Source organism: Glycine max, chromosome 13, assembly GCF_000004515.6.
Source record: "Glycine max cultivar Williams 82 chromosome 13, Glycine_max_v4.0, whole genome shotgun sequence".
NCBI lineage: Eukaryota > Viridiplantae > Streptophyta > Magnoliopsida > Fabales > Fabaceae > Glycine > Glycine max.
The window spans coordinates 34,154,027-34,166,047 of record NC_038249.2 but is presented as its reverse complement, the minus strand read 5'-3'; the positions used below and the strand labels follow the sequence as shown (position 1 = coordinate 34,166,047).

Sequence of the window (12,021 nt, the reverse complement as noted above, 5' to 3'; positions counted from 1 at the left end):
AAGCTATATATTAGCAAAAAGGTTAATTAAGTTGTAGTAAGAAGTAAGAACAATGTTAACCAAACACATATCTAAACAGTTGAAACAGATCAACGTGTGCTCAACTGGACTCAATCATCACTTTCTCTTATAGTATTTAATTATTTTATCTTCTTTAAGCAATTTGTTCTAGCATTATACATGCATATGAATCTATAGGCATGTACATTACCTTAGTTTTCTGTACAAAATATTGTATATTGCGTTTGACATAATATACAAATTGTTTTTGACGTCTCTATGTTTACCTAAAAATAAAAATTCAGACAAGCACAGTGTTTATCTTTCCACTCATCTAAGTAAAGGAAATTTGAGTTTTTTTTTTATAAAGAGGATATTTGAGTTTTATATATAATAAAACATAGCATAATCATATAAAAATGAAAGCAAATATTAAAGAGAATACAAATAAAAAGAAAATTCAACATTTTTTGTGAAAATCTTAAAAAATTAACAAACTTATATATCGTGTCTCAAGTAAATTAAGAAGAATGACTTCGATTGGGTAGGGAAATAAAAAATAGTATATATGTTGGAGTGAAAGGGAAAAAAAATTAGTTAAAACTAATCTTAACTGAAGGGGGAGGGAGGAAGATGAAGTAAATGGCATCCAACTACACCTAATCTCACCAGAATTATACTCGAGTTACGTATGCAACGGAGTATACTCAATGAATACATGTATCCTCCTTAAAAAAAAAAACAAAAATGAGTACATTTATCCAGTTCATACCCAATATGAGTATGACATGACTAATCAATGCTTGAGAAGAGATGATAGTAAATTCTTTCTTATTTCCTTCCTTTGAAGCACTTCATAGATTAATTACAAAATACGAGTTTTTGAATTTCTAATTATCTTATCAATTATTCTGTCAAACAAAATTATGTTATCAATTATTCATTATCACATCCAAGTATCCAACTATTTGGAGAAGTTGATTGTAAAGTGGCAGTATGAGAGAAACAAGCGAATTGGAAACCATAACTATATTATTATTCCTAAAAAATGTAAATTATGATCCATAACTTTTGTAACTAAGCCTAAAACTTAGCACTTGCTTATTCTGAAAATGACTTAACTTTGTCATGAAGCTTGTTAAGTAATACTTACAAATTCCTACAATTCCTTTCACAACTCCTTAGAATCTACATTTAAAAGTTTAAATTCAGTGTACATAACTAGATTCTTAACTACTCAATCAATCATGAATATATGACAAAACTTTTAACACCACACTTTAAGTGTCTTGGTAGTTGGTATAACTGGAAATGGAGAAAAAGTTCAGCAAACAAATGCAAACACTTGCCTAGAACTAGTGCTTAGTAAGTAAATGGTTGAAATTAGATGCCCCTGATGTTAATTTTCTGTCCTCTCTAGTCTCTATCAGAGCATTAAGCAGTTGAAATTTTAAAAAAATGAAACAAAATCTCCATCTTCACTCTGCTTTCAAATTTCCTCAACAGTCGTTGTGTAGCACAGTAGCAGAGCAGAATTCAAAGAATAATTATCAAATAATAATGAAAAAAATGAGTGGATAAAAATTGAATTGTGCATGTGCTCATATTACTCATGTGAATAATCTGTCCTTGAGTGAATCATTTGTATTGAACATCCAAGTAACTTGTCCGAATCGGACCTTATTAAATGTATTTATTTATAGGTTTAAATACTAGGCCTTACAGTTTAATATTTTTTTTATTATTATAAAATTATTTTTTATTTTTTCTTGATAAATTATGTTTTTTTTATTTTTTATCATTAAAATGCTTTAGATAATACTTCTAAAAAATATTATTTAAAACGTTATAAAAACGAAAAACAAAATAAATATAATTTACAAAGATCAAAAATTAAAAAATAATTTTACAAGAACCAAAAAGTGAAAAACAGGAAAATACTAAATTACAAATACTAAAAAAGATACTTAAGCCTTATTTATATTTTCATAAAATTGATTCAAACAAAATTAATTTGCGTTTGAAAAATATATTATAAAATGATTTTAAAAGAATTATGAATTAATTATATTTTTAATAAAATTAGTTTAATCCTATTAAAAAATTAAAACTCGTAAAATAGAAATAGGATTTACAAAATTTAATAAGCCTTACATAAAGTTAACACAATAATAAAACATGTTATACAATATGTTATAAACATTTCTTGTAACATTGACACAAATAATAGTAATTTGTATCCTCTAATCAAGTGGTTCAGAATTTGAATCTCGATTGATCCTTGAATATAAAATAAATCGTGTTAGAAGAAGAATATCTATCTTGAGTAATTCATAATTTTTGATAAAAATTAATCACTACTGTTTTTTTACTAAATGCAAACTTATTGAGTCCCAACAAGAAATGAGACTTAATTTTATAAAACTGTTTTGATTAAAATTGAGTTTAAAATAAAATAATTTATATTTTAAACCTTTATCTTAAAAATAATTTTATCATAAAATTTAAGTATAAAATTTGTAACAGAAGATAAAAACTGTTTATTCTTTAACCAAACACACTTCTAACCAATAGTTAATCAGTTCAAATATATTACATGCATGATTCTCCCGTGCAAGGTCTCAAATTTAAGTTATGCATGAAATAAATAACAAAAAAATTCCTACGAGATAGTTTCAACAAAAATTCCTCTTATATATAGAAAATACATATTGTTGTCTTAAAAAATGCTTTAAAAAAAAAACAAAAATTGTTACACCTTAAACACGTTTGGGTACATAATTGCCTCTCCCAATCATGTTGTTAGTGGTGAATTTTGATTTTACAAAAACAAGTATTGCGTAATCAGAGTGATTTCTTAACAAAACTGCATACATAACCAAGATACAAATCAGAACTAAGGAGCACAGTTGAAATTTTAGATTTAGAAAAAAAATCATTAGTTAAGATGAATCATCAAATATATAACGATTTAAAACCAATTGTTTTCCCTTGTAATAGCAACCATTGAATCCCTTATGCTCCAGAATCATACGATATAAAACTAAAAATGTCTTCCTGGCCTTACTAGAATAATTAATTTATAGGAATGTCAATGCCTAATAATATGATAAACATGAATTGTGTAACTCAATTGGAATATGTGAATGTTATAAACGTGTTGATACGATGTTTAATTTTTACGAATAAAAAAAATAAAATAACCACGAATCAGCCGCCTAACAACCTCTGGCATGCATTTTTATTTCCTCAACAATTTTTAAGGGAAACGACTGATGCGACATACCATTATCATCTACATTTTTTTTTTGCTGGTATCCATTGTCATTTTACATACATAGAGCATGACAAGAACAGTAAAAGCACTTTAAAAAGTAAGATGGTTGATATCAAATTAAATTTGGAAAGTTGAAGTAACTCTTGACAAAATTGCTCTGATCAACAACTCTTTTGTATATATCAAATTTCAATAATCCAATTGCTAAATTAAAAATTGTTTTAGAGTGTGTTTGGATGGAGGAATTTAAAATTATAAGAAATTTTAAATTCTAAGAATTTCAAATACTTCAATTGAAATTCTTTTATTTTCAAAATTGTGTTTGGATAAAAAAAAAGTTAAAATTATGAGGGTGAAAAAAAATGAATGAAAAAAAAGAAAAGATATGATTGGTGTGCTAATTATACGTGTTCCTCTATGTTTTCAGGTCTAATCAATGTTTCACGGTATTTTTTGAAGAAGACGCTAAGAAGAGAATTTCAATTTCTCACCTTTTAGAAGGAAATTAAAATTTCAGATTTTTAGTTGTTTAAAATTCTGTTTTAAAATTCCGAAATTTTAAATTCTTCACAAAAAAACATCCAAACAATAAATTCTAGATTACAGAAATTCAAATTCTCCGATAAATTACTTTCGTTAAAAATTCTGTATCCAAACATACTCTTAAGTAAATCAGATATACAAAAGTTTATAAATTTTAAAACTATTTGATATTTTACTAAATATAATCAACTTAACAAATAATATTTTTTTAAATAAAAGTAAATGTCGAATATTAAATTACCTAAATATAAAGTTTAGTTTATCTAAAATTTGATGTGCACCATCGTTGAGATAATATCAAAATATTTTAATGGTTGGATTATTGAATATATATATATATATATATATATATACACAAAAGTTGAACAAAGTAACTCTATCAAGAGTTTCTCCTATAATTACTTAATCTCAACCAAAGTACAAAACAAAAGTAACTGTCTTATGTAAAATCAGTTTTAAACTTTAATTAAGTACTAGTATAATCGTTTAGAGATTCTAGAAAATTTATTTCCTTGATTTTCTTTGGCTAACAATCTAGGGCAGAAGATTTCAGTCCAAAGATTTTAATCAACGGAAGTGTAGTCATTGACAAGTTGTATGTTGGCAAAGCTTTGCCATGGTCATTTAGGTAAACTTTGTCACTTCATCAGAGATCATAACTTACTAGCAATAACTTCCTTAGAAATCACTCCACTCTTTCCAGCATTGAAAATGTCCTTTCTTTCAGCAATAAACTTAGCAAACCGAGAACCCTTCTCTTTACTTTTATTGTCTGTAACCGACTGAGGTGGATCATGCATAGGATGGGGATTAGGATATGATGGCCGCATCAATGCCCATACAGATGAAAGGTATTCGTTCGGTTCGTCTAGAATCCGTAGAAGTGATAAATCCTCCATGGCTGCAGCGGAAAAAGCCACATCATCAGATGTCAACATACCATGGGTACAAAGTAGAAAAATAATTTGTATATTTGCCTCCTATTATAACCAGTTTTCCTAGATTTCTGATTTCTAATGTTACTAATTATTGTCATTTAGTGTTGTGTTCCTTTTGGTACTTGTTAGACAAGGAGAGGTGAGATGGGAACACCATGGATAATATTCATTTTGGGACTAAACAATTGGTTAAAAAGCAAACCTTTTGAGAAGTTGACGATGGGTGCCAAAGCAGCAGATGGAATGCTAAAATTAAGTTGAGGTATTATTGCTCCTCCACTATGCCTTGCATTGCTGTGTCAAAAACATCTAATTAATGATGGAAATTTAATCTACAACCATTCAGGAACAATCAATAAAGAAAATTAAAATCACAAAAGCTTATATTACACAGATAAACAATTGGACCAGACAGAGCAGGCTGAGCTCCTATGAGTAAATTAGGATCAAGAAAAGACAGCATCATGCTGCACAGACAGAAAGTCTCAAAGCTAAAGAATTTCATCCAAAAAGATCATTATTGTCTTCAAAACATGAATTCAGTAAAAAAGGCAAGGCAAATTTTGAATTGAAGATTATAGGCTGTCTCGGAACAATATCTGCTGGCAATCTAACACACAAGGAAATCAAATCAAACAATAGACCACCTACTTATATTCTTATTTCAAAACAGGAATAGGATAAGGTGGTAACATTATATTTCAAGTTGGTGGCATTACCTTGTAACCAGGCCAATCATGTGACCATCTGAATTGATAATAGCACCACCACTAGCACCAGGATGAATAGCAGCTGTTGTTTCAAGCATTGCTGGGAAGTGCTCATGGTTGTGGAGATGTTCTGGCTGAACGGACAGATAAGATTGAGGAGTCTTTGCCTCAACCACTTTTGCTACCACACCAGAGCAAACAGATGGGAAGAATCCTAAAGAAAATAGATAACTTCCAAGGTTAGACAAAGAAATAGAAAGAAAACCCACAGCAATTAAATTGGTTCTTTATAAAATCGGATACAACTCATCAGACTGATCACCCCAACAACAAATTATCATATATAGAAACATATGTCATAGCCAAAAGAATTCAAGAACATCATGGAATGTATCCCATTTCATAGAAATATCATTTGCATTGATGCATAAGATCCTTGATGGTTTTAAAAACAAGCTTGTTTCACTTTGTTTTGAAAGGTAAGAATAATACATACAACAATAGAATAAAAAAAGCAAAAGCCTAAAGATTAAAATACTCAAGTATTTTTGTCTAGTTTTGATTGTGGGGTTGATCATAATGTTTAGGGCACTATGACTTCAGTTAACTATATACTTTTAATCCTTGTCTAGGGTTGTACTTAAACTTATATTTTAAACTATCATCTAAGCATTATTGAGGGGTTTATAATATAATAGTAGGAACTAGGAAATCTCAATCCTTATGATTTCATCACCCAATATTCTTTAGACAAGTTTGTCAAGGACGAGCAATCCAAACAATTCCAAAAATGGTTTTTTGAAGCATTCTTCGGCTGATATGCTAAATGATGTATAAGAGGGAACCGGCAGCATTAGAAGAGCATAGAATTTTATGCTGACAAATCCTAAACACATCCAGAAAAAGTATTCGTGCAACCAGATAAGCCATTCACATAAGCAATCGTTCATTTTTGGCACAACTCTGTTGCTGAGGAAGACTCTTTGTTGTAGTTCCCAATAAATATAGTTGGAACTGCTGAAGCAGGAATTCCAAACACAAAATCAAATAAACATGAGGAATAATAAAAATTTTATTGGAAGTTCAGCATGGCAGATATGTGATTATGAGCAACATTACCCTTCACTTTATAGCAGGACATCTAACCAGAAAGAAACTGATCAACTGGATCAGCAAGGACATACCGTGCTTTGGGCCAAATAATCCATGGCCAATGACAAATGCCTGTGATCCTGTGGATGGCCTAGAAAAATTCATTGTTATAGGCAAAAGATCATCTGGAACAGATTCAAGCTGCAGTAAGGCAACATCCCATGGTCCTTTACAAACATACACTACTTTTGCATCACACCAAACCCAAGATTTGATATGATCAAGACGTACACGTATGTTTCTATGGTTGTCATAAGTTGGACTCGACTTATATCCCCCCTGCTCATTCGCAGCGAAAGGATAAAGAATTGGCATCTTCAACGGTGAAGTTTGACTAACTTGATTGCTCTCAACTCTGTTAACAACATATGCAGTTCCCTCCAACATGGAAGAAATCTTTTCTGAATTAGTTCCATATCCTCCTCCATTTACATGTTCTTTCCCGAATCTCCATGGTTCCAACAGATGAGCATTTGTAAGTATGAGACCTTGACTATTTAGTAAAACACCAGATGCCCATACTCCATCACCAATAGTAACAAGACAGACAGAAGTCATTGCCTTCTCAATTGGTAATGGTGACGAGCTACCAAAATATAAATGCTCGTGTTTATTCCTAGAGCAAACATCTAATTTGTCAGTGTCAGAAAAAGGTACACTTCCTGCAGCATAAAGGTTGCCCTCCTGATTACATAAACCTTTCTGTGTGTTCTGAGGCCTCTTGTGCAGCAAGCCACTAGAAGCAGTCACAATGGCATCCCATGGAATCACCAGCTGTAACCAAATACTAGCGTTTTGCATGATGTGTTAAATTGGAGGATTAGATAATGTTGACCAAGGAGAATGCAATCATGGTACCTGGATTTCCGCTCCATACGCCTTCTGTCTGAATGGTCTGATCAGGACACCAATAAGACATGCATGCTCACTGAAAACTGGACTGCCTTCCATTCCTGGTAGATAGAGTGTCAAAATAGAGCCAGAACCACTTCCATAAATGACCAATGGATTATGCAACAGAGAAATGGCTCACACCAGGAAGACAGCGTATGTCAGCCATCAGCAACGATCCATCAGATGAATGAGGAGGATAGCAGTTTGCAATGCATCCTACAGAGATGCTGATTCAAGCAAGCAACCATATCAAAGAACTGAATGACATAAAATTTGTCAAACATTGCAATCCAATTCACTGCACTGACTGCAGTTATAGAGACAAAATAACTGCTTGTACAACTCAACACATAGGTGATCCCAACAGCTCATGGAAATAGTTTGACATAAAGTGACAAAGAACAAGTGAGAAGAGTTTGACAATTTTTGAAGTAACTGCCAGATTTTGTTATTGTATTTTTTTTCTTTTATCCAAACAATATAATAATAATACCTGTTAAAAAAGTGCATAGGTGACAGGACTCCAAAAGGAGATCCAACTGCCAGAAGAAAATCACCTCTTTTATTCATGGCAGATACTTTACTATCCAGCAAGTCCTAATAAAACCACCAACCAGTTATTTTCACTAGTCTTGATGGGCCAACAAAGAATACCAATAGAAAAATCATTTCGCATGTAATTATCATGTTACAATAACGGTTTGTAAAAGGAATCCAAGTAGAGAAAATAAGATAAATAAAAACAAAAAATACCCTGAAAGATAAAGAAACACTAAGAATTGCCATTCGAGTAAGTGATTTGTACACAAGACTTGCACTGCCAGATCCTCCCGCAGCCAATCTTTCCTGAAATTTCATTAAGATTTATCATTCTTCATCTGAAAATATTAAGTTTCCTTTTACACATCATGATCATGGAGATGTTATTCCAAAGGCAGTTTACACCATCAAGAAGAATGATACTTTAATAAGTAGAAGAACACAAGAGTATAGAAACCAATTTTAAGATGAGGTGCAAATCCATTAACAAATGAACAATATGATATTTTGCAGTTGAACCAATAAATTTGATTACAAAAATATACAAACATAATAACAATTAAGGTTTTTCGAGAAACAACTTTCCCAAAAGCGTGAATCATTAGGTAAAGACCCATGAATAGTAGCTTTATAAATAGCATGCCCCCTGACCCCTCACAGAAACTCCCTTTGCACTTGAAGCATGAACAACGCATAGGCCCACTTTGCCTTGTGCTCTCAATTCAACTTTTAGTTAGAAGAATGAAGCTAACAAGGATCACTCTCTACTAGACTACTAGGTCTTAAAAGGTATGATACCATGTTGAGAAAAACAGATAGAGAGAAAAGAGGAGCTTAAGCTAAAAATGTGAATTTCAAGTTTCAACTAGATGTATCCCATAACACAATATTTAATTAATAAATATCATAAATACAAGGTACAATTTTCCTTCTATTTACATAATACAATGAACCAAGACATTTACATAATAATATACATTTTTGACAAAGGTGAATCCTAAATATCAGTGAATCTAATACAGAGATTATGAGTATTAACATTCAACCAAAAACATAATATGAATAACAAAAAATATTTATCAAGGCATAACTTTCTAAACTTTAAAAAACTTTTTCCATTATGTAATATCAGGTACATGGATGTTCCATCATAAATTATGTATATACATAAATTATTGACCTCTAAATTCTTCTTAGTGTTTTTCCTTATAGTTTTTCTGTCTCCCTCTTTCTCTAGCAATTGGGCTTCAATTCAACTGATTAACTCTGTTTACTGAGGCTTTTACAGGTCTTCTCCACACATCCAAATCACAAAAGGCAAGTTTCTGCCATCATACTTCCTATTTCATTACTCAACAGGGATATCTCTTCACGTACAAGTACAAATTTATAAACTAAACTAATTCATAGCAACAGGAGAAAGCACATTCATGAAGAACAACTAACCCGAGGATGAGTTTGAAAAAAATCTTTGGAAGGTTGAGAATCATTATTGTAAGATGCCAAAGACCAACCAACCTCCCATTCATGCTCTGGCAAGCCCAAAGACGCTTCAATAAGTGACTGGAGACAATTCGATGAAGCAGGAATATCAACCTGCATGATGCAGAAATATTATTAGCATTGAACCAACACATAATGGTTGAATAAAGTATATAAAGAAAGGGAAAAACAATCCTGGCATGTTAAGAAACCAATGTTACAAATTATAAATAAACCATCATACAGAAGTCAAACCACATGAACCCTAATATTAATTTTTTGTCCAAAAACAGATGATGCTATGAACCAAAAGTTCACCATCAACTTTTAAAGAAAATGAACAGATGTGTCAAAAACCTATGAAATCAAGAGAAAAATCAATATACAATCCAGATATAATGTCAGGAATTAAGATGACATCAGACTAACCTAGTCATATACATTAACGAGTCTCAACCTCTAAACTCATGTCATTCACAATGATAAGTATATTATAAAACTGAACCAGTCAATTAAAATTATAGTGTCAGGTGCACCACATCATTAACTGTTTAAATGACAGCATAATAAGGATCTAAAAGGTTCAAAATGCCTACTAATGACAAAAGCTGTGCCAAAAGCCAACAAGGAGTTCCCCGATTGGATTTTTCATTGGTTTCCTCGGTCATAACATCAATCTGAACACCGGCAATCAAGTCTGGCCTACCCTGAAAAGCACATGTTACACAATTTAAAATGCACACGCAGAAAACAAGTTTACTAAATATAAAACAAAGAAAGCTAGCCACTATCCAACTTTACCAATTACGAAGTGCATGCTTAGATAAATTTTTACATAAACACCTCTAAGAGAAGAAAATAAGAAACAAAAATGAAATAAGTTTCTCCATAAGCTAAAACTAGCTTATGCATAAGTTAAAAACCGTTTTTAAGAAAAGCTAATATGAGAGAACTTCTACAAATAAGCTTATGCATAAGCTAATTTTAGCTTATATAAAAGTTCATTTCATTTTTTCTTCTTATTTTCTTCTTCTAGAAGTGCTAATAGAGAAGTTTATCCAAACAGGTCCTAAATCTAGCAGCACCAACCTGAGGAATATTGTCTCTCTGTTGAGGTGACAGAAAAGGCTCAACAACTGAAGCAACCGTTACAACCAATACCCTATCCTCACAGTTATCACCATTAAGACGCGTAGCTACTTGAGAATCACAAAGAGTATCAGGTACAAGTACCCCCGAAGCTGAAAGGGTTGTTTCACCAGAACTACACATACTCAGAAGGAGAAAACCAAAACCCACCGCCATAAGTGCATAAAAAAACCAAACTTTGAGAAACGAAAAACAAAATAAGATTAAGGGTGGGGTTAGAAACCGGTATTGATGAAAAGCGTGATTTCTCATCTTCAACCCTTTTGGGTCCTGAAAAGTTAATTGCAAGCTGAGTGAGCGATGATAAATGATAATAGAGTATGAGGCGTTTGAGAAGAGAGAAAGAGAAACTCACAGGGCCACGAACTCTGACCATAACTGCGAAATTCCGAGCAAAATTAACGGCATCCGACAGAACCATTTTTCCTGGTTGGGACCTGGGAGGAATTTGGGACATCCAGTGACTATGATCAAGTTGAAGTTATAAGTTATTATTTTTTACGCTAAATTATAATTTTATTGTTTCTAGATTTTTAAATTTATGATTTGGGTCTTTGGACTTTTAATTATAATATTTGATTTTTTTAATTTTATAAATTCATCAGGATAAATTATTAATTAATAATTGTAATTATTAGATATATTAAATTAATTATAAATTAAATAAAAATTATTAATTATTATAAAATTTTAATAAAAGACTATTAACTTTATGCAACAGTGAGATTGAAAGGGGTGATTAAGGAAAGGAGGAACAACACCATATTTTGAAGAATTAAAATTATTAATAATTTTTATTATTTTTTAATAATTAATTATTTTAATTAATTTATAATTAATTTAATAACTTAATTAATTAAAATTAGTTGTTCATAATCTATTACGAAAACTAAAATTACCGATTTATAAAACTAAAGAGATTAAATTTTACAATTAAAATCCAAGAAGACTGAAATGATAAATTTAAAGGAAGCATGAATGCTCTTAGAGACCAATAACTTTTGCTTTTCTTGTATCAGAGTAAAAAGTTAATTTGATTGTATAAGCCTATTTGGTAGTTAATTTAAGAGCTAATTATATTTTCCATTATTTGTTAACAGCTATCCACATACTATTTTTACTCCGTCATGTGTTGTATTATAGTAATTTGAGTGAATAAGAATAATCTTTCACTATTTTTTTTCTCTAATTCTTTGAAATTTTTTCACAATAATAAATTTTTGATGTCATTCTTAAAAGATTATCATAGGAATACAACTCATTTGTAATGATGATCTAACGAACATAGGATCCAATCTTTGTGACTGATATTGAGACACTTCAATTGGTTTAAGAA

General features: G+C 30.9%; 1 protein-coding gene across 4 annotated transcripts; it reads right to left on the bottom strand.

Moving 5' to 3' along the window:
• Positions 1–4,367: 4,367 nt before the first annotated feature.
• Positions 4,368–11,197, bottom strand: LOC100781751 (glyoxysomal processing protease, glyoxysomal). 4 transcript variants are annotated; one of them, XM_003541681.4, is made up of 13 exons: positions 11,041–11,197; positions 10,909–10,955; positions 10,626–10,800; positions 10,133–10,243; positions 9,501–9,650; positions 8,268–8,360; positions 8,008–8,111; positions 7,656–7,741; positions 7,479–7,573; positions 6,653–7,394; positions 5,478–5,682; positions 4,961–5,052; positions 4,368–4,721 (listed from the first exon to the last, which is right to left on the bottom strand). In XM_003541681.4, the coding sequence occupies exons 1-13, from the start codon at positions 11,140–11,142 to the stop codon at positions 4,474–4,476; spliced, it is 2,250 nt and encodes a 749-aa protein (XP_003541729.1). In that variant the 5' UTR covers positions 11,143–11,197; the 3' UTR covers positions 4,368–4,473. The 4 variants fall into 4 exon arrangements, with proteins under 4 accessions (XP_003541729.1, XP_006594579.1, XP_014621286.1 ...); XM_006594516.4 differs by having other exon boundaries at positions 10,626–10,809; positions 11,041–11,179; XM_014765800.3 differs by having other exon boundaries at positions 10,626–10,777; positions 11,041–11,179.
• Between the last annotated feature and the right edge of the window lie 824 nt (positions 11,198–12,021).